The sequence below is a fragment of the Cynoglossus semilaevis genome, chromosome 20, assembly GCF_000523025.1.
Source record: "Cynoglossus semilaevis isolate Cse_v1.0 chromosome 20, Cse_v1.0, whole genome shotgun sequence".
NCBI lineage: Eukaryota > Metazoa > Chordata > Actinopteri > Pleuronectiformes > Cynoglossidae > Cynoglossus > Cynoglossus semilaevis.
In genome coordinates this window covers 4413532-4437760 of record NC_024326.1, presented here as the reverse complement: position 1 = coordinate 4437760, position 24229 = coordinate 4413532, and the positions used below count along the sequence as shown (strand labels likewise).

At 41.2% G+C, this 24229-nt stretch overlaps 4 protein-coding genes and 1 non-coding gene across 8 annotated transcripts; 3 read left to right on the top strand and 2 right to left on the bottom strand.

Annotated features, from left to right (window-relative positions):
- Positions 1 to 3793: 3793 nt before the first annotated feature.
- On the bottom strand, positions 3794 to 3865 carry trnap-ugg (transfer RNA proline (anticodon UGG)). The gene has a single exon. It is a non-coding gene; the product is annotated as a tRNA-Pro (tRNA).
- A 523-nt stretch (positions 3866 to 4388) lies between these two features.
- Positions 4389 to 11665, top strand: septin2 (septin 2). 3 transcript variants are annotated; one of them, XM_008334067.3, is made up of 13 exons: positions 4389 to 4533; positions 5928 to 5968; positions 6565 to 6676; positions 7539 to 7625; positions 7707 to 7830; positions 8102 to 8236; positions 8351 to 8468; positions 8635 to 8736; positions 8832 to 8977; positions 9068 to 9190; positions 10092 to 10152; positions 10505 to 10592; positions 10691 to 11665. In XM_008334067.3, the coding sequence occupies exons 2-12, from the start codon at positions 5945 to 5947 to the stop codon at positions 10580 to 10582; spliced, it is 1110 nt and encodes a 369-aa protein (XP_008332289.1). In that variant the 5' UTR covers positions 4389 to 4533; positions 5928 to 5944; the 3' UTR covers positions 10583 to 10592; positions 10691 to 11665. The 3 variants fall into 3 exon arrangements, with proteins under 3 accessions (XP_008332289.1, XP_016897788.1, XP_008332291.1); XM_008334069.3 differs by having other exon boundaries at positions 4392 to 4533; positions 9068 to 9151; XM_017042299.2 differs by having other exon boundaries at positions 4390 to 4533; positions 7539 to 7830; positions 9068 to 9151.
- Positions 11666 to 11807: 142 nt separating this feature from the next.
- stk25b (serine/threonine kinase 25b) lies at positions 11808 to 16056 on the bottom strand. Its single transcript, XM_008334070.3, has 11 exons — positions 15551 to 16056; positions 14827 to 15057; positions 14680 to 14736; positions 14480 to 14588; positions 13920 to 14077; positions 13595 to 13780; positions 13372 to 13517; positions 13083 to 13188; positions 12933 to 13004; positions 12225 to 12361; positions 11808 to 12142 (listed from the first exon to the last, which is right to left on the bottom strand). Exons 1-11 carry the CDS (start codon positions 15578 to 15580, stop codon positions 12103 to 12105), a joined length of 1272 nt encoding a protein of 423 aa, XP_008332292.1. The 5' UTR covers positions 15581 to 16056; the 3' UTR covers positions 11808 to 12102.
- A 258-nt stretch (positions 16057 to 16314) lies between these two features.
- LOC103396111 (mitochondrial fission factor homolog A-like) lies at positions 16315 to 21205 on the top strand. Of its 2 annotated transcripts, none has more exons than XM_008334074.3 (7): positions 16315 to 16656; positions 17803 to 18027; positions 18359 to 18537; positions 18635 to 18726; positions 18826 to 18996; positions 19165 to 19240; positions 19387 to 21205. In XM_008334074.3, exons 2-7 carry the CDS (start codon positions 17808 to 17810, stop codon positions 19516 to 19518), a joined length of 870 nt encoding a protein of 289 aa, XP_008332296.1. In that variant the 5' UTR covers positions 16315 to 16656; positions 17803 to 17807; the 3' UTR covers positions 19519 to 21205. The 2 variants fall into 2 exon arrangements, with proteins under 2 accessions (XP_008332296.1, XP_008332294.1); XM_008334072.3 differs by lacking the exon at positions 16315 to 16656 and adding an exon at positions 17019 to 17435.
- A 240-nt stretch (positions 21206 to 21445) lies between these two features.
- Positions 21446 to 24229, top strand: LOC103396154 (probable flap endonuclease 1 homolog; the record flags this gene model as incomplete). The annotated part of the gene is made up of 11 exons (XM_017042089.2): positions 21446 to 21655; positions 22136 to 22202; positions 22342 to 22444; positions 22644 to 22698; positions 22843 to 22904; positions 23062 to 23198; positions 23348 to 23408; positions 23488 to 23619; positions 23714 to 23859; positions 23943 to 24090; positions 24188 to 24229. Coding segments are annotated over exons 1-11 (1035 nt in total), but the record flags the coding sequence as incomplete, so codon positions are not given.

Genomic DNA, 24229 nt, shown 5'->3' with positions numbered 1-24229 from the left:
ACTCTGTTGTCATCATTTCTTAACAGCCGTTTTTTCGGACTGGCTTTAGCAGAGGTGAAAACATCTCTTTCTGTCAGTTTACCGCCCAGTGTTCTGTCGTAACTTCTGAAAGGGCACAGCATTTTAACTGCAGTGATGTGGGAGGGAGAAATGGCTAATAAGTAAAACTGCCAGCAGCACAAAATGTCTGTTCTAATCCGGTTATCCCCCCGGGGTTCTAAAGATACTGGTCCTCTCCCTCAGGAGTCTATCTTTTCTTCTTATGTCAAAACTGTCCTCCATGCACTCACGTGGATTAAGGAGTCACACTGTAGAAAGAAATTGACAGGTAAAGAAAGACCTGGGGGTGAAAAGGAAATGAATGATGACACAAAGAGGAGGAGCGGGCACTCGGGCCAACAGAGTGCTTAGGAGGAAAACAAGCAACAGCATGCTAATGAAAAAAAATAATACTGTAGAACTGGTTTACAGGATGGGCTGAATAATTACAGACGACGTGACGGCGACGGAGTGTAATCACTAATCGCTCTCTGAATTTAGAATTACTTCTTCTTTATGCAGATGGCATCTGCATAACGTATGAGAGAACCATGATGTGTTTCTTCACAGACAGACCTGCGACGGTTGGTCGAAGCCTCGGGTTCAGGGTTTTTTTTTTTCGTAGCTGAGATAAAGTCGGAAATCAGGCACGGAGGAGGCCTTTATTCTGTTTACCTCCGCCAATCAAAGGCTCCGTGGGCTCCTTCAAAGGCAAAAATAAATGGACACGGGAGATCCGGCGGCGCGCGCTACGTCCTCGCCGGCGACGATAAGATATTTTTCAGGGATTTGTTTTTCAAGGTGGGCTGGAGGGATAACGTGAGTGACGGCAGGGGTCAGACGGTTGATCTGTCTCCTCAGAGCTTTGCTGTTATCTTCTGTGCTCTAGGTCCAGGCCTGACATGCAGGAGGCCGCCACCACACAGTGACGGTGATTATTTCCACAGTTTCCCAACAATGAAGAGGAAAAAGACAGATTATGTCCATTAGAAGACACTCTGTTGTCATCATTTCTTAACAGCCGTTTTTTCGGACTGGCTTTAGCAGAGGTGAAAACATCTCTTTCTGTCAGTTTACTGCCCAGTGTTCTGTCGTAACTTCTGAAAGGGCACAGCATTTTAACTGCAGTGATGTGGGAGGGAGAAATGGCTAATAAGTAAAACTGCCAGCAGCACAAAATGTCTGTTCTAATCCGGTTATCCCCCCGGGGTTCTAAAGATACTGGTCCTCTCCCTCAGGAGTCTATCTTTTCTTCTTATGTCAAAACTGTCCTCCATGCACTCACGTGGATTAAGGAGTCACACTGTAGAAAGAAATTGACAGGTAAAGAAAGACCTGGGGGTGAAAAGGAAATGAATGATGACACAAAGAGGAGGAGCGGGCACTCGGGCCAACAGAGTGCTTAGGAGGAAAACAAGCAACAGCATGCTAATGAAAAAAAATAATACTGTAGAACTGGTTTACAGGATGGGCTGAATAATTACAGACGACGTGACGGCGACGGAGTGTAATCACTAATCGCTCTCTGAATTTAGAATTACTTCTTCTTTATGCAGATGGCATCTGCATAACGTATATAATACTGTTGAAGAACACCGAGACGAAAGACTTAAATATAAATTCATGGTAAATATAAATATAAACAGTCTGGAAGTGACAAATGTAAACAGGAGTAAATAAATAGTAGTGCAGTAGTAGAGTCTAGACATGAAATGATGTACCGTGAGAATAAGAATTATTGGCTTTTCAAACTGACGAGAAGAATCAGCGGAATCACTGAAAATCATTTCTACAGCTAACTAACTGTCCACATATGAACTGATCATGCTTCAAAACGCCTCTACTGTATAGTCATGCACTGCTATGGTCAAATGAAAAATCAGTTGTATGATTCAACAAACTTTACTAAATTGGAGTTCAAGTACACTTGAATTGCACCAGTGTTTGGTGAAAAGGTTTATCTCTGGTTGTGTGAAAAAGTTCTGTTGCTTCCCGCTTGAATTTCTGTCGTTTCAGCTTGAAGCTCGCATTCAAGCCTGACGAGAGTTTCTGACACTTCAGAGGAGTCACACAGGAAACGTTTCTGTGAGGAAAATCCTTGCTCTGGGGGGGATTTCACTAAATCTTATGCTTATTCTTGTGGTACTTAGGAAAAGTTAAGCAGTTTTAATAGCTTTCAGCTTGACACATTGATGGCTGAATGTGCTTTGGTTCTGTGGCAGATAGGGCGAGGGGAGTGGGGGGGGGAGGGCATCATCCAGGCTAAATTAATACTCTGCCTCCAAACATCTGAGGATAAAACCTGAGGACCACATTATCAGGCAGCATGTAATAGGACCGAGTCAGCAGTCAATGAGATACATTTGCAACCAGGCGTTTGGCAGCAGCTCAGTGGGGGCAGAGGCGGGGATTTAAAATGTCCTGCAGTAAATTAAGTGCTGCTTGAAAAGTAAAAGGTGCCGGCTAAGCAGGAGGCTGCTTACACTAATAAAATAAATGACAGATGGGTGATGATGGGCACGGTGACTGGAGGAGCTGGAGACTGAGCCACGGCTAAAAGTGTTAGCAGCCCGCCTGGATCTGGAATCCCCCCGTCCATTTAAAAGTTCTGAACAAAAAAAAAACATTTAAGGGTGTGACATACTTCGAGACTGTTAATCCAGTTGAAAGAGAAAGTTGTCAAGTGATGTTCTATTTCCAAATGACTCTTTTCCTTGATCTTTTTATTCCGAACAATATGATGTCCTGCACAAAAGACCACGAATATAATGAGGTGAAAGTTGGACTAAAAAAGTGTGGACACCCTAAACCAAAATAACTATGTATCTGACAATATTCACATTAACATCTCTCTCTCTCTCTCTCTCTCTCTCTCACTCTCCCTCTCTGTCTCTCTTTCTTATATCCAATATAAATTAAAGTCTGACTGTGAAAATGAAACAAGTAACAACCACTGAATTCCGACACGCTTCTTGCTGGGAAATTGAATTATAGCACCCATATCATATAATGCAAACGATCAAAAAGCCTGCATTCATTAGGAATTCAGCCTATTTCTATTCTTTACCACATAGGCCGAGTAAATACGGAGATGACATTAAAAAATATATATACAGTAGCACTTCAGAGCATAAAACCTCCACAAACGAAAGCACATGGTGCCAGTAAGAGGCTTATGGAAATAATGAGAATAGTGTAGCTCCTGGGGAGATGATATGCTTGCTCTAACGGCAAAGGGAACTGGATTGGTATTTACTGACATATCTCCTCCTCTCATGTTTAGCAAAGCAGCGTCTGTCCTGAGGCAGACGGGAGGAGAGAAGGAGGAAGCACAGATTCTGTCACAACAGCAAAGCCAAGATCAGTCCCTGTGGATGGAAGACAGAAAAGGTTGTAAATGGGCATGATTTTAATTCCTCCAACACCACTGGAGCAGCAATGCATACCTGAAGAAGACTCTGTATGTTTTTTTAATTATTAAAAATATATCTTTCCTTATTAAGTATGTGTTATTTAGAATGGTAATGCATACCTGAAGAAGAAGTTTTCTTATTAAGTATGTGTTATTTAGAATGGAGTTGGTTCAGTAATTGATAAACAATATGTTCAAGAAATTTCAGAAATTAAATTTTCACAATGACAAATGAAGGGGGGAAAAGGTCTACAAAAAGTAGCATGTACATTGCAATGTAAATTCTGTTTAATTCTGTTTAATAGGTTTGAAAACGGAAAAAGAAAAGATAAACGAAAAAGAGGGCTCGTCCGGGATTTGAACCCGGGACCTCTCGCACCCAAAGCGAGAATCATACCCCTAGACCAACGAGCCGCCTGGTAAAAGTCATTCGACATAGAATTATAAATTGTTTATCAAATATTATTTTTTTATTATGATTATTTAATTAGTAATTAATATACGACGTGTAATTTATTCGTACAGTAACAATTTATTCGTTTACCTTTTATTGTATATAATAAACTGCATTTAAGGTATATGACTTTCACAAAGAGTTTTGGTGCCCTCTTTTGGTCATGTACCATTATTGCAGGTTAATATTTTGTGTAAGGTTAAATTGTAAGTTCGACAGGCAGTAAGGCTTTTAAAATATTTTTATGATGTTGTTATACATTCTGCATTAATCCTAATATTAAATATCAATAAAATAGTAATTAGTACTTTATTATTCATTAAAGACTGCAGTTTGTAGTGATTCTTGTCCTGGTGTTTTTCGTTTTTGTGTGAAAAAAAAAATCCTGTTGCTGAATATGTGTTGAAAAATTCCTTTAAACTACTTTTTTAAAGGCAAACCTCACATTTGAGGTGTGTATTTGCTCTTGGATGAGCGGGGCTCTGCCTCTCGCCCGGTGCATTGTGGTCCTTCTCTGCTGCTAAAGGAAGCTGTGACTGTGGAATCTGAAGAATTTCGGTGTCCGCTGAGAATCTCTTTAGTTTAACAACGGCTATCAGTCTATTCTCTGGGTTGTCTGGACTGCAAGGTAACGACACTGTTTTTTGGAAAGAAAATAAGAATCTTTTCTTAATCACTTCAGCCCAAAGAGAACAAGAAGAAAAGAACCGTCGCTGTCTTTACTGCTAACATTAGCTATTTTTAAAAGAACATCCTGTCTTGCTCATTGAGTTGGTTGTAGTTAGTTATCGAGACCCCGAGCTTCTGCCAAGTTTCTGAGCTGCTAGCGAGGCTCGTTAGTCTAGTTAGCTTCCGTTGGGACTCCTTTTTTTATTCTTTTTAAAACGTTGAGGTACAATTAAATGATGCTTTTGCGCCAACACGTTATCGTTGTTGTCTCTGTTAGAGACAGCAGCCTTTTCCGACTGTTTGATTTTTCACCTTTGTGTTTGTGCATGTAAAAACGTTAGCCTTGGTTAATTTGACACGTCCCCTTCATTCATCTGGTTCCTGAACAGTTTAAAGTGTATTTAGATAAACTTCGACGTGTATTAATGCTCACCAGCAAATTAAATTGTACTTTTACTTTGTGTGGCGCTATATTGAGACACCACAGTCTGTGGGTGTGTTCCTATAATACTTTTGATTTAAAATGCGGTCTTATAGTGCATTGTCTAATGAGTAAGTACTGCAATAAGCTGTTTTTTTATTAGTTATTCAATAACTAATATTTCACCAACTGTTTTCAGGCTCAACTTATTGTCTGAGTGACTTTCAGTGATTTCTGCTTCTTAAATATAAATATGCTCTAAAGCCACTGCTCCTCTGTGACAAATAACAAGACCTTGATTACATGTTTATACAAGCATGTATGAATGGAGTCACACTGTATACAAATAACCAAACCAGTGATTACCAGGAGTAACAGCAGACACTGGTGTTAATTTCTCACATGCAGATTATAGAGCTGCAGGCAACAGGGAAATGCGTCAGTTACTCTTTCTGTGGCGAGAACATGGATGGTTGGTTTGACACACAACACTTTCAAAGCAGACTTCCTGTCTCTGAACGTCAGGCCTAAATTAGCGTGTAACCTTATTTGGTTCCATTTCAGTAAAGCTGCACGTGAACGAGAACAAGGGTTTACTTAATTATACTGTTGTTAGTATTATAGGTTGAATAATTCCTTGTAAACATTCAAAAGTTGTGACATGTTGATTTAACTTTTGTTTTGTTGAGATGAGAATATTAACCCAAATAGAATAGGAAGTAGCCTGAATTCCACTTCCTTTCATATGCAGCCACTTCCTATACAAGCTGAGCACGTCCAGTCTTTACTAAACTCACCTAAACTGTAGCCCGTCTACTCATGGCTGCATTTGTTATTATCGTCTACGTGAAATATCAGTAATTAATTCATTACTACCTCCTACCTTCTCATTCTTTTGCCTGCTTTACATGATTCTGTCTGTTTTCTTTCAGGTTAAAATACAAGAAAAATGTCTCAGGCTGAGAAAATGAAGGTGAGTCCAAGAAAAAATAATGATGATCATTTTAACAATTTTTTTCTAATTACTTATTTATTACACCGTCTGACTATGTTACCTATCCTTTACAGAAATCTAGTTGTAGTTTTGTTTGTTGTTGGAAAACAAACCTGTTACCTGAACAGATGCTGTTAGTGCTGCCCTGCGTCCACATGACTCACTACTACATGTTTCTGTGAGTTGAAATGGCCCTAAGGCGACACAGAAACACATGGAGTGCTTATCGCTCTTATCAGCGCTGACCTTTTTTGAAAGGAAGGGGGAAATGGGAGGGGGTAGATATTGCCAGACTTAAGACAACAGAACAAACAAAATAAGGAATATATCAACTCTGTAGTGAAGCTTGCTCTTGCTTTAGAGTGTTCCTGAGGTGCAGTCATTCTTGGTAATGAAAAGCCATAAACACTGGAATGAGGGGAAAGAGGTTTTTAACAAACAGCAGACCTGTCTGAATACTTCACTTCCACCTCTGTGATTACTGCAACACCTGTAATTGTAATGATTTGTCACTGAACTGTCAGCAAACCTTCCACATCACGTGTCATATTTTTTTTGTTTTTTTTAAATCCCAGGGCCAGTTCAATAATCCTGAAACTCCAGGGTACGTTGGATTCGCCAACCTGCCCAATCAGGTTCACCGCAAGTCTGTAAAGAAAGGATTTGAGTTTACGTTGATGGTAGTAGGTGAGTGCTCACTGTAATTATTATGTGAATGCATTGTGGTTGCTTTCTTAGTATTTGTGATTTTAGTTTTGATAATTGGTTTGTACAGTATGGGGTCATTGGTGATATTTTTTTTTAACAAGAGTTCCATTACTCAGTCAATATTCATGTTTCTCTTGTTTGCTTTTTTTTTCTTAAAAAGAGTTCCATTACTCAAGTCAATATTCATGTTTCTCTTGTTTGCAATAAAAAAAAATATATAAAAAATATTTATTTTGACAGTCCCTCAGTGGGAGAAGCAGCAGCAGCAGCAGTGTTGGATAAGTCGGAGTGTGCCAAGACTGTGTGAATCTCTGCTTGTTGATAAAGAGGGGGATGGTAGACTCACACTGCTCATCCTTTTGCATTAAAATAACCCAGAGAGGAATGTTGCCTCTGGGTCTCCGAGGACTGATTCACACACTGGACATGGCTGCAGTGCTGCCACCCTCAGTCTGAGCCAGACTTTCCAATAAAATTGACGTTTTCTTGTACATGGAATCGATACGCACGTCTTCCGCAAACAGAAGTCATAATAAGTTATGACATTTTTCCGGTTCTTTATTTAAAACTGTCGTCTTTCTGCAGTCACTGTGCTTAATTTCTGTGTCAGCTCCGATTTTCCAGGCCCGTTGAGAATGTACAGTGCAGGCTTGTGTAAATCATTTGGCACAGCTGTGGTGGGAATCACAGTAGCAGCATTCCTGAGAAAGGCACATGGGGATTTTAATGGCTGATAATGGCTCAGCTTTTATTAAAAAAAAAACAATTAATAAAAGAGCAGTTTCTTCAGACTATTGAATCTGGCTTTTGTGTAATAATCTGTTTTTGTTTGTTTGTTAAGGTGAATCTGGACTTGGAAAATCTACTCTGATCAACAGCCTGTTTCTCACCGACCTCTACCCTGAGAGAGTCATCCCCGGAGCAGCAGGTTTGACTCTTAGTTTGTTTTTTATTTTGTTTCAATTTTTTTCACTTTTTCCTTCATTCTCTTTTTTTTTTCTTCCAACAGAAAAGATAGAAAGGACAGTTCAGATTGAAGCCTCAACGGTAGAGATTGAGGAGCGAGGAGTAAAGCTGCGTCTCACTGTGGTTGACACGCCAGGATACGGAGATGCCATCAACAGTCAGGACTGGTATGGAACTTTGATGCTATTGTTACGAAATATCTTCTTTTGCTTCTTTTCCAATTTTATATCAGTATTAGCTTATATAATGTCACTTTATATAATATAGCTTTTAATATAAGAATTATTCCAGTCAAAAGTGAGCCTCAGCATTAACATGACACCACAAATTTTGAGATTTATTAAATGCTAAAAACTATTTTTATCAGGATTTTTTTTAAATCAATAATACGATAATACATGGGTGTTAAATGCAACCTTTTTCTCCTACCTCCTGTAGCTTCAGTACCATTATCAGCTACATCGATGACCAGTTTGAGCGCTACCTCCATGATGAGAGTGGACTCAATCGTAGACACATTGTTGACAACAGAGTTCACTGCTGCTTCTACTTCATTTCCCCCCTGGGACACGGGTGAGACCTACGTCATATTTATGTTTTGTTTTGTTTTTTCCTCAAATCCATCAGCAGTGACATGAACTTTGAGCCCTTCTCTGACTCTTTACTCTGTGTTTCCTGTCTGAGCAGCCTAAAACCCCTGGACGTCCAGTTCATGAAGGCCATTCACAACAAGGTTAACGTGGTTCCCGTCATCGCCAAGGCGGATACTCTGACCCTCAGGGAAAGGGAGAGGCTCAAGCGCAGGGTGAGTCAGGGGATATTTTGGTTTACTGAGAATGACTGTGTCTGTTATGTGCTCCAACAGTACGTGAGTTCTGACGCCTCATGGAAAAGGAATGCTCCGTATACAATCATAGAACGATGTTCTTTCCCCTGCTGTGCATAAATGTATCTTTCTGTGTCTATTAAAGATTCTGGATGAGATCGATGAACATGGTATTAAGATTTACCACCTGCCTGATGCCGAGTCGGACGAGGACGAGGACTTCAAAGAACAAACTAGGATTCTGAAGGTGAACCCTTCACATTCACATCTGTCACCAGATATTTACAGTTTTATTAATATACAGTTGTATATTAAAATCCACCTTTATTCGCTCTTCTACAGGCCAGCATTCCGTTCGCGGTGGTCGGCTCCAACCAGCAGATCGAAGCCAAAGGAAAGAAGGTGCGAGGTCGTCTGTATCCCTGGGGCGTGGTGGAGGTGGAGAACCCAGAGCACAACGACTTCCTCAAACTGAGGACCATGCTGATGTGAGCTCATTTCACATGCGTTGAATTGGTGGTAAAACGGTTTCAAATTGTCATCTTTATTTTGCCCAATTTCTTGTCTCTTTTTCACAGAACCCACATGCAGGATCTACAGGAAGTGACCCAGGACCTGCACTACGAGAACTTCCGCTCAGACCGCCTCAAACGGGGTGGAAGGTTGTCCTCCCATGGTTATGTTCTGCCTCTGTCTCCTGCGTACGTACTTGTCTGTCAGCTTGCTTTCTGCACCTCCCCCCTCAGCCCCAAACAGCAGAAACTCTGAAAAAGACATTATGGATTTTGAAAAGCTCAGCACAAATACAGCATCTCAGGTCATTCAATTCTCTCTCATGAGTCATATATTAATGAGTGCGACTCAGGTCTGTAGCTCAGTAGCTGTAACTCCTTAGTTTGCATGTCGACCATTCCCTCAGACCGTGGTGTTTGGGTAAAACTTGGTTTTAGCGGGTCACGGTCTTACTCTCTTATGTAGTGAAACAGCATGTGTAGTTAAACTACGTAGTATAGAAATATTCTCTCTGATATAACATAGTGTGACGTCATCATCATCATCACTTACCCCCTCAGTTTAGACCAAAAAGATTCTTGTAGACTTTCCTCCAAAGACGACCCAGGAAAAAGGAGTGTTTTTTTTTTTTTGCCGTCGTCTCACGTTTCCTCGCCATCTGTCCAATGATGGCTGGTCTTGATTTGTTCAATCCCCGGAGTGGCCTGTTGGAGGTACTGTTATGTTTTTTTTACATTTTGGGGGAGGTACCGCTGTTCCCTATCTCTCGCACTCCTTGCTTTTCTGTCTCTTCGTAGATACTTGTTTTAGACGCCCACTTTTCTTCAGTCAGAACGCTTCACTAACCCACTGACCACTTTTCCACTTTCTCACTTTTTGGCTTTTGTCATGTTTGCCTAATGTCACTCAATAAACTGGCACAGCGACACACAGCACCAAGGCTCACCCTGCTGACTCACCTCGATGCTTTGTGAACTATCACACCTCGTCAGTCTCTGAAATCTGGATCATTTCCACCTTAAATGACCAACATTTTGTATTTACCAACACACGGTCAACATGTAAAGTAACACTGTGTCTCTGAAACAGAAAGGGACCAGAGCCGGAGGAGATGGACAAGGACATAATCCTGCAGGAGAAGGAGGCTGAGGTGAGATGTGACTAACGTTTACTACATACAAACGCCATTTAAACATCAAAACTACACAGGCTTTTTTTTTTTTTTTTGCCACACTGGCTGCAGTCAAACAGCCTGTGATTTTTATGTCTCCACGTCAAAAGCGTAACACTCTCATAAATTATTTATGTTCACAACCGGTCCTCGTTAAGAACCACGTTTGACGAGCAGCAGTTTCTCATTCATTATGTGTTAACGAGCGCACAGACTTTAACGATGATGCAGCCAGTCTGATGGATCAGACAGAGGAAACAGGAACTCCTGAGTGGACAAATGGGAAGTCCCCAATCTGTATTTTAACTGTTCCTCCGTCATATCTGCGCAGTTGAGGCGAATGCAGGAGATGATCGCCAGGATGCAGGCCCAGATGCAGAAGCAGGGAGAAGGAGACGGGGACGTGTGAAAGGCTTGCGGTAGGAGCTGGAATTTCAACCACACTCTGTGTGCATTACGTATCATTTGTTATCTTAACTTGTCATTTCACATTTGTTTTTGTTTTTTTAAACTCTAGATTCTTGAGCGTTGCTGTTCTCAGACCAGAAAGAGTCGACTCCTACCGTACTTCTCGCCACTATTTTCATTTGGTCCCATGTGGGAAATGGTGACTTTTCTTTTTTTATACGTATAGTAAAGTATATTCAGACAGTGTTACGTTTATATATTTACACACAGGTTCTCATTTACCCAAATGAAGTAATAATTATAAACAAACCCATTGGGAGGTTCTGTTACTTTTCAGTGTTTTTGTTTTTTTGTAGGGTTTCATTGGGAGAATCCACTATGTTGAAAGCTAACAGAAACAGCCTTTTTCAATGCCAATATTTTTTCTGTCAGGTTCCCAGCCCATTCAGTCATTTTGTTACTTTTATTTGTTACATCACTTTTTTTTTCTTTTTTTTTTTTGCATGTAACTCAGCTCCTCCGTGATTATTACCAGTTGTGCAATTCTTAGTTCAGTGCCAGCAACTTTTGAAATAAGGTGTTTGTTTTTTTTTTTAAATCCTTCAGAGTTTGATATGAACTAAATACTGTGACCCTTGACCTCTCAGGCCTTGTTCAGACTGCAGGAAGAAAAAGAACAGAGAAATGACGACCTTCTGCCATCAAACGTCTGAACACGGCCTTACAGACTGACCAATGAAGGACACGGTTTTAACTGTATTTACCTCACACCTACCACAGTGAGGGATTATCTAGACATTGTGATTTTTTTTATTTTTTTTTTACTGTGACACCTCTGTCAGGTGCTTTACTGCGTCCTTCCAATTATACGTATTTGCTTCATATCTCCTCTCCAAAAATGAAGTCCTGTGCCAGGAAGAATCATTATTTTAAAATGACATTTAAAACAAATATGGTGTGTCCCGACTGATGAGCCCTCTGTGGTTTCCTCTGACTGCAGAGGAGCTAAGATCTCCCTCACCAGTCAGAAAGTCAGATCTTGACATTCCACTTTGTGTGCTTTCTATCCAATATTAAAAAAAAATACCAAATACTGTTCTTGATACATGTATAAGAATAAATGTTTTATTAAACCTAGGTTCTTCAGTAATGGGTCTTTTCTTCTCACACCTGTGACTACTTAGTGTCCATGTTCAGGTATAATATTGTAAAGAGACACTGAGGACAACAGGTTCATAAAGTTTAATATATTTTTTTACTTATCATTCTAACAGGTATAGTACACAACGCTCTACATGTCATGGCTTTTCATCTTAAATACTCTCCACTCATAAAGAAAAACAAAAAAAGAAAACTGTAAAAATATTTAATTAAAACTAATTAAAAGATCTCTTCTGGGATACAAGACATGGGAGGGTCGAAGGTGGAGAGGGAGGTGAAGGTTCTTCTGTGGTCCTAATCTGAGAAGATGGGTGGAGGGGACTGGGTTAGGGTTAGGGTTAGTTACATCCAGCTGGGGTTTCACCGTGAAGACGGGGTGGTGTTACCGTTTAATGAAAACCTGAAAAAGGTCACATGGAAGAGTCAGTCAGAACAGAACCGACCAGCGTTTTGTTCATTGCGGTTGGACAGAAGTGGATCACCTGCACACTCTCTCCATCATGTGTGTGACCAGACGGTCAGAGATGCCTGGACAGGACTCCTCAGCCAGGTTGAAGGCGTTCTCTAACTCCTCAATAGCTCCTACGCCGCCGCCGCTCGCTCGCCGCTTTTCCTTCAACTGTGGGTGCAAACAGGTGAAACATGGTCGTTACCAAAGGTAACCCACAGAGGGGGCTAGCGCAGTACGACAGTATGTCTAAATAAAATCATCCCAAATCAAGACGGCTCATTTTATGACACATTCCCAGATTGTATAAGATTATACAAAAAAAAAATCTACTTAGGCGTCACAACTGCTCCTACAGGAGTAGGCGGACACTCCAGAGGTTCAAATACGTGAACCAAAACTCAGTCACTCTGAGACGACACGTCTCTGAGAGACCTGTCACCTCAGTCTGACTTGAATAAATAAAGGCACCACAGGTCAAAGCAAACACTGACGGCTTGGATGACGTGAGTTCCCCTCTTTCTGGCCGCTCCACCCTGCTAAAACACACTGTTCATACAGCACCTTCTAATTGCGGTGGGACAAAAGTAAATGAAGTGGAAACGCGAACCAAGTCTGATGATGTAGGCAGTTAACTTGGACTCTCATGGTTATGATTGCAGTGAATAATAAAGGATGAAAGGATGAAGAAGAACAATATTTGATGCTGATGGAGCACCTGTTTTCCCCCCAATACACCTACCTCTCTGAAGATGGGCGTGACCAACGCAGAGAGACACTGCGACTTGGGCTGTCTTTTCACCGAATCGCCCGACTGTAGAGAGGAGAGAGCGTGTTAGGAAGACGACGGAAAGCTACGGCTCGGTACTTGCGGGTGTTGTACGCGGCTCACCTCCGAGTCTGTGTGCGTGTAGCCCTTCTGTAACTTGTTCATAGAGCTGGGTCTGACTGTAGGGAAGGTCCACATGGGACAATTGTCCACATCACCATCAGCATCCCTGGACAGATGAATGAATGTTTCATTAGAAAAAAAAAACTGGCATTTTTAATTTCTTATTTCTATCCAGGTGATTCTAAAAAACCTTTTTCTTTCATTTTTTAAAAGTCACAAACCTTTGCGACCCACCTGAGGGTCACGACCCAGTCTTTGGGAAACAATGCTGTACACTACTGAGACTCACATGTCCGAGTCGTCCGAGCTGGACTCCTCCCCGTGTCCCTCCGACTTCCAGCGTCTGTAGCGGTCAATCAGCTCGGTCAGGTACGCCGTCTTCTTGGTGTAACGTGTGATGAACTTGTGCTTCAGAAGTTCTTTGGCAGTCGGCCTCTGTGGACAGAAACCACCCAAAACGTTCAGCCTGGGCCGCACGCGTGTTCGACACGGACCTGATCTGCTCTACTTACAAAACGAGGATCTTTATTTAGACAGGCCTCCACGAACTCTTTGAAAGGTTTGCTGTAAGGACCCTCCAGGGTGGGAGGAGTGTTTTTGGGGATGAGGAAGAGGACCCTCATGGGGTGCAGGTCTGAGTTAGGTGGCTCTCCTTTAGCTAACTCGATGGCAGTGATGCCTAACGACCAGATGTCAGCCTGAGTGGGAGACAAAGAGAGATGTGTGAAAAAGCGTTCCGTGGTTTCGTCATAACCTCCTATAAATTTCTTCAAAAAGTCTTGCTCCATCATACTTGATAGAACATAAACGTTTTTATTTCTAGCAGCGCTGACTCACCTTAAAGTCGTACGCAGACTGTTTAATAACCTCCGGAGCCATCCAGAATGGTGTTCCCACAAATGTGTTCCTTTTAATCTGGGTATCCGTCAACTGGCCTGCCACTCCGAAATCGGCCAGCTTCACATCGCCCTGCTCTGACAAGAGCACGTTGGCAGCTACGACGGCAGAGACAAACAAGGAGATAGGGAGTCAAGAGCAGTCGGTTCCTATTTCACAACGTGCCGAGATTCCGTGAACTCTAATAGTCCCATAAGGGCTATTGAGTTTTACACCCGACTGCACTTACTGTACATCAACACAGCAGACAATAAATAATAAATATTTACACACAGACGCTGGAGAACATGCTCCGGCAGTAAAAATGGCCCAGACAACAAGTGCGTAGACCAGGCGTGGGCTAACTTTTTGACTCGCAAGCCACAATTGTCCTAAAATTAAACAGGAGGGCCGGGTCAGGAGCAGATAGATGGAGCGTTCATGTGAACTAAGCATAAATGCTAAAATGCTTTCTACGCCACCTATTGGGGAACGTGGGTATTGCCCGTGCCTGGCATTACCTTTGATATCTCTGTGAATTTTCCTTTCAGAGTGCAGATACTCCAGGCCCTTTAGGATTTCCCTCAGGATAGTAGCAATGTATGTCTCTTCCAGAGGCCCCGGACGAAGCTGAAGGGACAGAGAACGGTAAATGTAAGGCCGAGATTCTGTCTGGTGTTGTATACAAGTCAACAGCGGGACATTAAAAAAAAAAAGTCACCAGATCCAGGGCAGAGCCTCCACCTAAATACTCCATGATAATCCACAACTTGGTCCCCTGAGAGGAAACAGAAAATATAAACGCCACGTTTATGTAGTATTTGTGTTACACATGCTGGTTTGTGTGGCGTTTGTGTTCTCATCTCACCTTCAGGTAAGACCCGTAATACTTGGTAACAAACGGGCTGTCACACTGGCTCGTCGCCTTGATCTCCTGCCCAATGTCCTCGATCTCATCTTCCGCCTCCTCCAAGTCGATAATTTTGATGGCCACCACTTCCTTCGTGCGATTGTTGATGCCTTTGTAGACCTCTCCGAAGGAACCCTTCCCGATCCTCTCCTGTTTGGTAAAGTACTCCTCCGGGTCCAATCGGGAATTCTGGGAAAGAATGGAATGATCACACACATATCACGACAGATTGAATGGGTTTAATTTAATGGGTAAACAGCCCAGACAGCATGGGTGGACACATCTCCAATCCATTAGGTGAAAATATAGTTGTAACACAGCCAATTGAGTGCATAACTGAAACGAAACGGCTCTGTAGTTATTTAGACCCACTGGATAAACCCATTGTTTTATTTAGAATTATGGTGGCAAGAAATATAAAGCCTTAATGTATTAGCAAATACGTTTGCTTTTGTACATAAAGATTAATCATCTGACGCTCTGCAAGTGATATAAATAGCGAACAGATTTGAAGTGAGTAGCAACAGAATATCAGTGTTTTAGTAGATTTTTTTGGTTCAGACCCTCCACCCTTAAAGCAACCCATTGGAAGACCAAGCAGACAGTCGTGACGATTCGCCTTATCTTGGACAATACAGGGAGGTGACAGCTGGAGAGAGGGGGGAAAAAGGGATCTCAATACCTGGTTCTGCATGTCACGAAGGTGTGCCATCCCTTCAGCAGACTGGACGGGACAGGGACAGCCACTGTCTCTCTATCCTGGACTTTACAAACGCTCCCTCGGGGTTATCCCCCCTCCTGTCTCCTGTCGTAGCTGTGTCTACGAGGCCAGAGCCTGGTGGCTAGTCGAGCAGATAAACACCCAAATCTGCTGCCTTTAACGGGGCTGTCACCCCGCGCTGTGTTTCGGCCTCAAGTCCACCGCTGGACGGAACCAGCACAGTGACACAACCCGCTACTGAAGCAAAGACTCCATGTATGTTTGAATCGACAGACAAGTCGGCCAAAAAGAGGATCCTTCCGCGTATGAATATTTAATTCATTTCAAGAAAACGCTTCTCCTGTTGTTCATTTGAAGCTTGAGGACAAAATAATGGCCCAGAGCTTCTACGCATGCGCAGTGCTGTCATACACTCTGGAATTATGGGAGCTGTTGTCTTGGTGAGGACACTCCATCTAAAACAGTATTCTTATTACAATGTACTTAACAGTGTAGACATTTAAAGGTAGAAAATATGTGATATTTCAATATATTTGCATAAATGGGACATAAATCAATTGAGTTTATTTTGATGTGTTGTGTCCTTTTTGTCCAACAAAACAATATTTATTTATTGACGGCTCTCGGACAACTTGCGCTATCCTTTTAAAAAAGGTTAACTATGTATTTGTGCATGGGCAATAACCCATCTTCATAAAAAAGTGTAATTGAAAATTGAATTGAAATATTTCAAACGTATATAAACCTATATTCTGGGTTTTATTTCTAATGATTTTATCAAAACGTTATTTGACTTTAAAATAATGTTCGCAACTAACTGCGTAACCGAACGCAAGCCTCTGTGTGCGCTCGTTTTATTATACGGCTTGTCTATGCTGATTCCCGTTCCGAGAGTTCACAGTGCAATGTGACTAGCCCCGCCTCTTCGCACACGCAGGGTTTGTGTTCCGCAGTGTACAGACACGAGCGGCTCTTAGCCAAGCTATCACTGCTGAAATTGCTGCTGTTCTAACTAATTTCTAGAAGAAACGACGACACATGACATTTTAGGAGGACAGTGTGACACGGTAAGCATATATAGCAGCTAAAGCGAACAAGCACAAGTGTGTTTCACCGCAGACATCGCAGCGAACATTTCGTGCTCTAGATAACACCTGCTAATGATAACACTTAATGCTTACGTATCGAGCATCTGCTACGTGTGTCACTGACATTAGCCTTTTATTAGCTGTTTGTGTCACTTTTATTTGGTATCGCATATATATATATATACATAATATATATAATGTATATATTATTAAGTTAAGTAATAAAGAACATGTACAGTAGCTCCCCTACTTCCACTGCTGTAAAGATGAAATGGCTTGTGTTTGTGTTTAGTGCAGTGGGTTTTTTTTTTTAAGAAACACAGGCAAAGTCTGGAATTATTGTGACAAATCTTTAATTATACTGTATTATGTATATCTTAAACATTTGCCCCTACTACCTTTTACTACCTTGTTCCTCTACCACCTCCAGTCAATTTTCATTTTAATACTCTCAGCAGAAGATACTTGGTGGTATCCCTTGGAATTTCCATTTATCAGCCCTGGTTTCTTCACAAGATCAAAGGCCTCTTGATCAAAGTGATCTTCTCAAATTATCTCGCTGACTTTGACACCATCAACAATTTACTTAAAAAGTCCTCCAGTTATTGCTTATATATGTATATATACATATATATTGATAGAGGTAGAGATGAGCTTACCATGGTAGTATTACCACAAAAGGATGCCAACTACTATAAAACTACCAAAGAACTACCAAAGAAGAAGCATGTTGCTACGTGCTCTCAAAACAAACAGAGGTCCAGTAGCCTTTTCCCTTTATTATATATATATATATATATATATATATATAGTTTACAAATATTGTTCTGTTTATTTGCCCAGTACAATAGCCTTTTAAACCTTAAAACCCAATTGTCAATAGTGCACCTGAAATAGGATGAAATGCTCTTTAGGAAAATACATTTTAACGCCAGCGTTAGGAGCCAGTGAGGACACATGTGGCCACATTCCTAAACATGCATGAATGAACTTCATCAGCTGACATTCTCAGCTCATGGAATGCATCGCGCATGCTTTGGGTCTTCTGCTGTTTCACGGTGAACTCAAAAGTACTTCCTACATTAATCACCGTTCATCACATTACTGTAAAACTTGTGTCTTCAGGCTGGATGAGTGGACCAACTTTCAGCTCTCCCTCTGCGGAGGTAGCTGAGATGAACCGCATCCATTTTGAGCTGGAATACACCGAAGGTATCAGCCAACGCATGCGTATCCCCGACACGCTCAAGGTGGGCCCTGAGAACCAAACAGGGTCCCTACATCTTCAGGACGACCTGCTTGGTTCTCACACAACTATCATGCAGGTTCCTGAGAGGATTGTTGTTGCAGGTAAGAACAAAAAAAAAAGAGAGAAAACTAACTGGCAGTTAGCATTTATTTTAAAGAAACTTACTGTATATATAAAGTTGATAGCAAATTGTGCCTGTATATATCTCTGCAGGTTATAAGACAGACATGTAGGCTATGCTTTGTACATAGCTTGACTTTCAGACATATATTTATACATGGAACATACATTATATGAAGGCTGATGGTCAGCAAGAAACCTGGTTTCCTAAAAAATTTAGGAAGAGAGAGAAAAATATTTAGTATTTAGTCCTCCATGTTGAACTCAAACAAAGAGTGGAAATCCTTGCTCCACAATATTCTGTGTCCACAGGGGAAGATGGGGACCTCAGTTTCGCTCATCCCAGAGACTTGGATCTAATCCAGTCCGTTCCGCCGGTTGATCTTCTAAACATGAAGGCCCCACCAAGAGTCCTCACTCTCACAGAACAGCCGCTGGACTCACTGGAGACTGAGCCGAGCGGCTCCTCACAAAGCGGCCGCAGCCACGCGGTAGGTTTGTTCATGCACGATGCTGCTTTCATTTCTCATTGATAAAACTGTATTTCATCACACAAATGACTTTCTCTTGATTTCCTTTTAACACAAGGTCCGTTTACACGCCGGCTCTCAGAGAGGACGCGGCGCCAGCGAGAACGCATCCGGACGCCACACCTCCGACAGGAACAAGAGTGATGCAAGGTAAACGCACGTTTAAACCACATCTCCTCCCTTCTCGTTTTCTCGACTTTAACAATGATCTAATATCCTCTTCTTTCATCGCACTCGCCTCTCTGCCAGTGTAACCCCGTCCCCTTCTGCACACCCCGTCCGTGTCTGTCCCCCTCTCTGTTCTCCTGAAGACGCAAATGGCAACATGTTCACAACCACGGGCTTCATGGCTTATGTCCAGTCAACGACACGGCGAGCGTACCAGCAGGTCCTCGAGGTCCTGGATGACAACCACAGCAGGTCTCTGTTCCTTGTCACCTTTTCGCCAAACATCAAAGGACAATTGTAGGCTGTCATGTTTAAAGATTATTGTCTAGAGACAAACAGAACAAGAGATAAATTTATGGATGGAGCCAGGAAGTTTGCTGTGTTAATTCTAACTCAAGTGTGATATGTCTACTTCCAAAGGTCAAACCTGGACCTGTCTCTGGACGTAAACCCCGATGAGTCTGGTTTGATTGATGCCTCCACACTACGACGGCAGGTAAAGTCTTTAGTCTGGGGATTGTACTGCTGTGACTGCTTTTTATACACTAACGTTAAAACCTGTTTACAATAATATAATTCACACCGTGTCACAGCAAAACCACTGTTACATCACACCGTCGTGTGATCGTTGTGTTTATCCAGATAGTGAAGCTGAACAGACGTCTGCAGCTGCTGGAAGAAGAAAACAAAGAACGTACAAAGCGAGAGGTGATCCTCTACTCAGCCACTGTGGCTTTTTGGCTCCTGAACACATGGATGTGGTTCCGTCGCTGAGGTGAAAAAAAAAATTGAATAACTGTAAGCCAGTCATATCTGGGGTGCTATCAAGATTAAAAGGCAACCATTATTAAGATGCATCAACAATATTTTCAAACCACAGTTTTCTATGTTTCTGTACCAAATTCTCTTCCACATCAGGCTGAACTTTATGGTAAAACTAGAGTGATTGTTCCCAACTGTTTATTGCTGTTTATTTACATGTTGTACACGTAACTAAAAGAATATCCACACAGCTGACTCAACATTAAAGATTCACATACGGATATTTACTTAATTTTATTTAAGATCCGACTACTACAAACAGATGTAAAGGAGGAATATGATTTAAATTACTCACTAAACTATTACAACATTTCCTCCCCTTTCACCTCTTTAGTCACATGTATCTCAAAGAATAATTTGGTTTAAGTTATTGTTTTTCTCTTGTTACTTAAACCTGGAATAGAAACTACAATCTAACTAATCCAGCAAGGCATTAAATACAGCGAGAGACCAGTTCTTGCTTCTTTTACTTTGAGATCGAGACAAAAGATCTCAATTGGTATCAATGTGATTAAAAATATATGACATTGAATATTCTGATGCATTTAGTTCCTTCAGAATCAATAGCTCACTGCACACGTCAATTAATCCTGTGATAAAAGAACGATCAAGTCCAAGCAACATGACACATTTACTATCAATGAGTTCAATACATGTAATAATAATAACAATAACTGGTTGTTAAGGAATATTGTATGGAATATATTTTTAATAGTAAAGAAAATGAAAGCACCTAATCGTTCTGATATGTGCCAATTCACTAGCCAGTCAAATGCTAACAACTGCACTTTTACTCCTGATAAACAGCAGGTGATACATGAGTACATTGATTGTTCGTTTTGGTTAAAGCAACTTTTCAGGTACTATATTTTGTTATCAGCAGGTGGAAAAAAGTGGTGAAGCGAAAAGAGACTTTTAACTTTTTTAAAACTCAAAACAAGAGATGAAAACATAGGACCAATGCTTAGACCTTTGTTACTTTGGTCAGTGTCAATGCCATAGTTTTCTCCTTTGAACAAAGTGTATCCGTAGCATTTGTGTACAGTACTTGAACAGGCTGCTTGTTGTTTTAATTCACCCTTGTGTCCCATTATGTACCCATTAAACGTGATATAAGACACCTGGGGATATTCCACTGGAGTAGTTAATGTATCTGAATGTTGTTTATACGGCCTTTTTTTTTTTTTTTGGTTGTGAAGTAGCATGCACTGTGTGGTTTTGTCATAGTACAATGATATTTACATCTGTAATTATGCACAGTATGTTAATTTATTTATTTTTGATATTTCATTTTGTTATCATTGATATTATTTATAAAACACTGTAGAGACATTAAAATGGTCCTGCAGTGACTGCTCTTTCTGTGTTCATTACAAGATGTTTCTTAAATCACTTTGTTGTAATTGAAAAATAGATACATTGGAATTTTCTGTAATAAATAATGGATGTCAGTGATGAAAACGAAATGTATACTTTCCCTCCACTAGGTGTCCTCATACGCTTTGTGGAAAGGTATGCAGTGTGTATATAAAGTCTAAAGGAAGGACATACGATTGACCAGTGACCCTAACTTTTTTTCTGCAGCGCATTTCATTCGTGAATTGTACAATTTCTCCACTGAATTAAAAAATAGAAAAAATATAGACATTTATTTTCCTTTTCAACGCCCACCGCCCCTCTAAGAGAACCGTTGCCATAGACGACGAACACAACAACAGTTGCAAATGAAGTCCCTGATTGGCCAGGTTTAGTTAATAACACTACCCTCTATATTTTGACACATTTAAATTGTATTGTTTAATATTACTGTACAAGCATGAAACGTAAACACTGGTTTTTACATTTGCTATTTTTGTACGATAGTGACCCCTATTGTCCTTTTAGAGAGCGAAACAGGAAGTTGCTCTTGTGTTAACATACATGCCATAGAAAATATGTAGTTTTGGCTAAGTACAATCGTGCGGTTTCTCTCTTTCTAACCTGAAGACGAAACTATCAAACGGTGAGATGGGCATCACCAAACTGTCAGACCTGATCCGTAAGGAGGCTCCTGAAGCTATTTCTCACAGAGATATCAGTGACTACACAGGTAACACGTCTAAGCCTTTCCTTTAGCTGGAGCTGCAGCTACGATCATGTTAAACCACTGGATACCGATGTCAATTAGAAAAAAACAAAACACATAATACCTTCGCGGTATACAATAAACAGTACTATATACTTTTAAGGTAAATTTAATTTACACATTTAACTTTGGGCAATTGCTACGTACAACATGTAAATACCTTGTTAAATCAGTTTGTCCTAGGTTCCTAATATTGTTAATTGGATATAGTTGGTTATATTCTCAACATTCCTTGCTCCCCCTACAGGGGGCACTGTATACTTTTTTTTAACCCACTCATGCAACCTAGTTGAAAAACGAGCCATTCGCTACATCATGGATGAACAGGGTTGTGTTCTTGAACGTGTACACTTAGCAGTACATGAAGTTTCAGTATAAGTGTATATAGTGTGAGGGCTTTAGGGCAAACTGTTTTGTTTACTCATGTTGTTTCTAAATCAACAGGAAAAGTCATCGCTCTCGATACATCCATTGTTGTGAACCAGTTCCGTACAGCAACACCAGGTCTGAAGTAAGTTTGCTGCAACCCACTCTTCTTTTAGCTGTACTACATATCCAAAAAAATATCTTCTCATTAAAAAAAAAAAAACATTTCCTTATGATTTGATCGATCTTCTGTTTTTTTTTTATTTTCTGCTCCTGTTGTTCAGCCCCCTGATTGGTCTCTTCTTCCGCACCCTCACTTTCCTGGAGCATGACATAAAACCTGTCTTTGTGTTTGATGGAAGGCCTCCTGGAGAAAAAGCAGCTGTTGTAAGTGAAGCTGGACCCACACTGATACTACAGTGCATGTATCCTCCTGGTATGTAGGTCAGTCGGCATGTGTTTGTCGTGTCGAGGTTTATTCCCATAAACCAGTGAACTGATGGAGCCGAGACGTCATCCTCGCAGTGATGCAGCTGACACTGACTCACACTGACTTCCATATATACTGCTCCGTTTCTATCTGCAGCTTCAGAAGCGGGCTGAAGCAGCAGGTTGGAGATCACACCTGCGCACTGACTTAGGTATAACTGGGTAGAAGCATGAAGGGAATTTTCTCCTGTCTCCTATTACATTAACTATATACCTGATACCCAGTGTGTTACACACAATATTAAATGTCAGCTTTTGTAACAATTTGCTCCTGCCCTCTTATTGCTGTTATTAAGTTTCATCCCAGACCAAGGATTATCTCCATCTCCTCAAGCTCCTTGGTGTACCAGTCATCCAGGTAAAGTCTGCCCTACGGCCGCTCAGCATGTTTGCAGTGACTACCTATATCTTTTAATAAAAATACCTGTTCAGTTGCTCGATCACCTCAGATTGTATGCAACCAGTAATACTTTTAATGTAGTTTAACTGAAATCTCCTGTGACGATGTGCCTCAGGCTCCAGGGGACGCTGAGGCTCTGTGCGCCAAACTGGTAATGGACAGGATAGTGGACGCGGCGGCATCAGAGGACATGGACACGCTGCCATTCGGAGCCAGCACTCTCATTCGTCAGTTGAAAGCCAAGAAAGACAGGTAAAGGCGAACGTGACTCCGGTCTTTCTGGGGACATTTGTGTCGCTAGAAACACATGTTATTGATTTGCTATTAATGGGATATTTGAGTCTGTTTTTGTAATGATTGTAATGGGATTATATAATCACCCTCTCCCCTTTTTCCTCCAGTGATGTAGTTGAATATTCTTTACCCAAAGTGTTGGAAAAACTCCAAATCACCCATAAAGAGGTGGGACTTGACTAATCATCAGGTTGTCTTACGTCTTAACCAAATTCTAACCCTGATTTTGATCTTCTGCTCCCACCAGTTTGTTGACCTGTGCATTTTGTTGGGCTGTGACTATTGTGACAAAATAACTGGTCTGGGTCCTAAAAGAGCTCTAACGCTGATCCAGAAACACCGTAATATTGAGACCGTGGTTTTGCATGTCAACAGAAAGGTAAGTGGTTTGATATACACACACATATATTCTTTTTTATACTGTCTTTCAATTTGTGATAAACCTAGCAAAATATCTGACTATTTCCTTTCAGACCCATCCTGTTCCACATCTGTGGAAGTACAAAGAAGCACGCAGGTTATTTTTGGAACCGCCAGAGACTGTCACTTCTGAGCTTACATGGTCCGAGCCCGATGAAGAAGCCTTGGTCAGGTTCCTGTGTCACACCAAAAGAGTCAGGTATGTGTGTTTTACGCCTGCATTTCTTGCACCATCCAGCTTTTTAATTTTGGTCTCATTTCAAATTGTTTCCATGTTTGAAGTGTGGAACGTATTCATCGTCGAATGGAAAACTTCCGTCAGACCCGGGAAGGCAGGCGGCAGGAGCGGGAAAGAAAAAAAGTGGAAGGCGGAGGCAGCAGCCAAACTCGAATCAAGGACTTTTTTAGAGTTACCAGGAAGAGGTCACAGGTGAAAAAATATGATCTAAACAAATATACGTTTATTTTTTTCAAATAAATTTTCACTATTAAATCTTCCAAACATGTGCTTGCTTTTCTTGTTCTAGCCTGTAAAAGCTACAGACATCAGCAGCAGCAGCAGCAAGGGA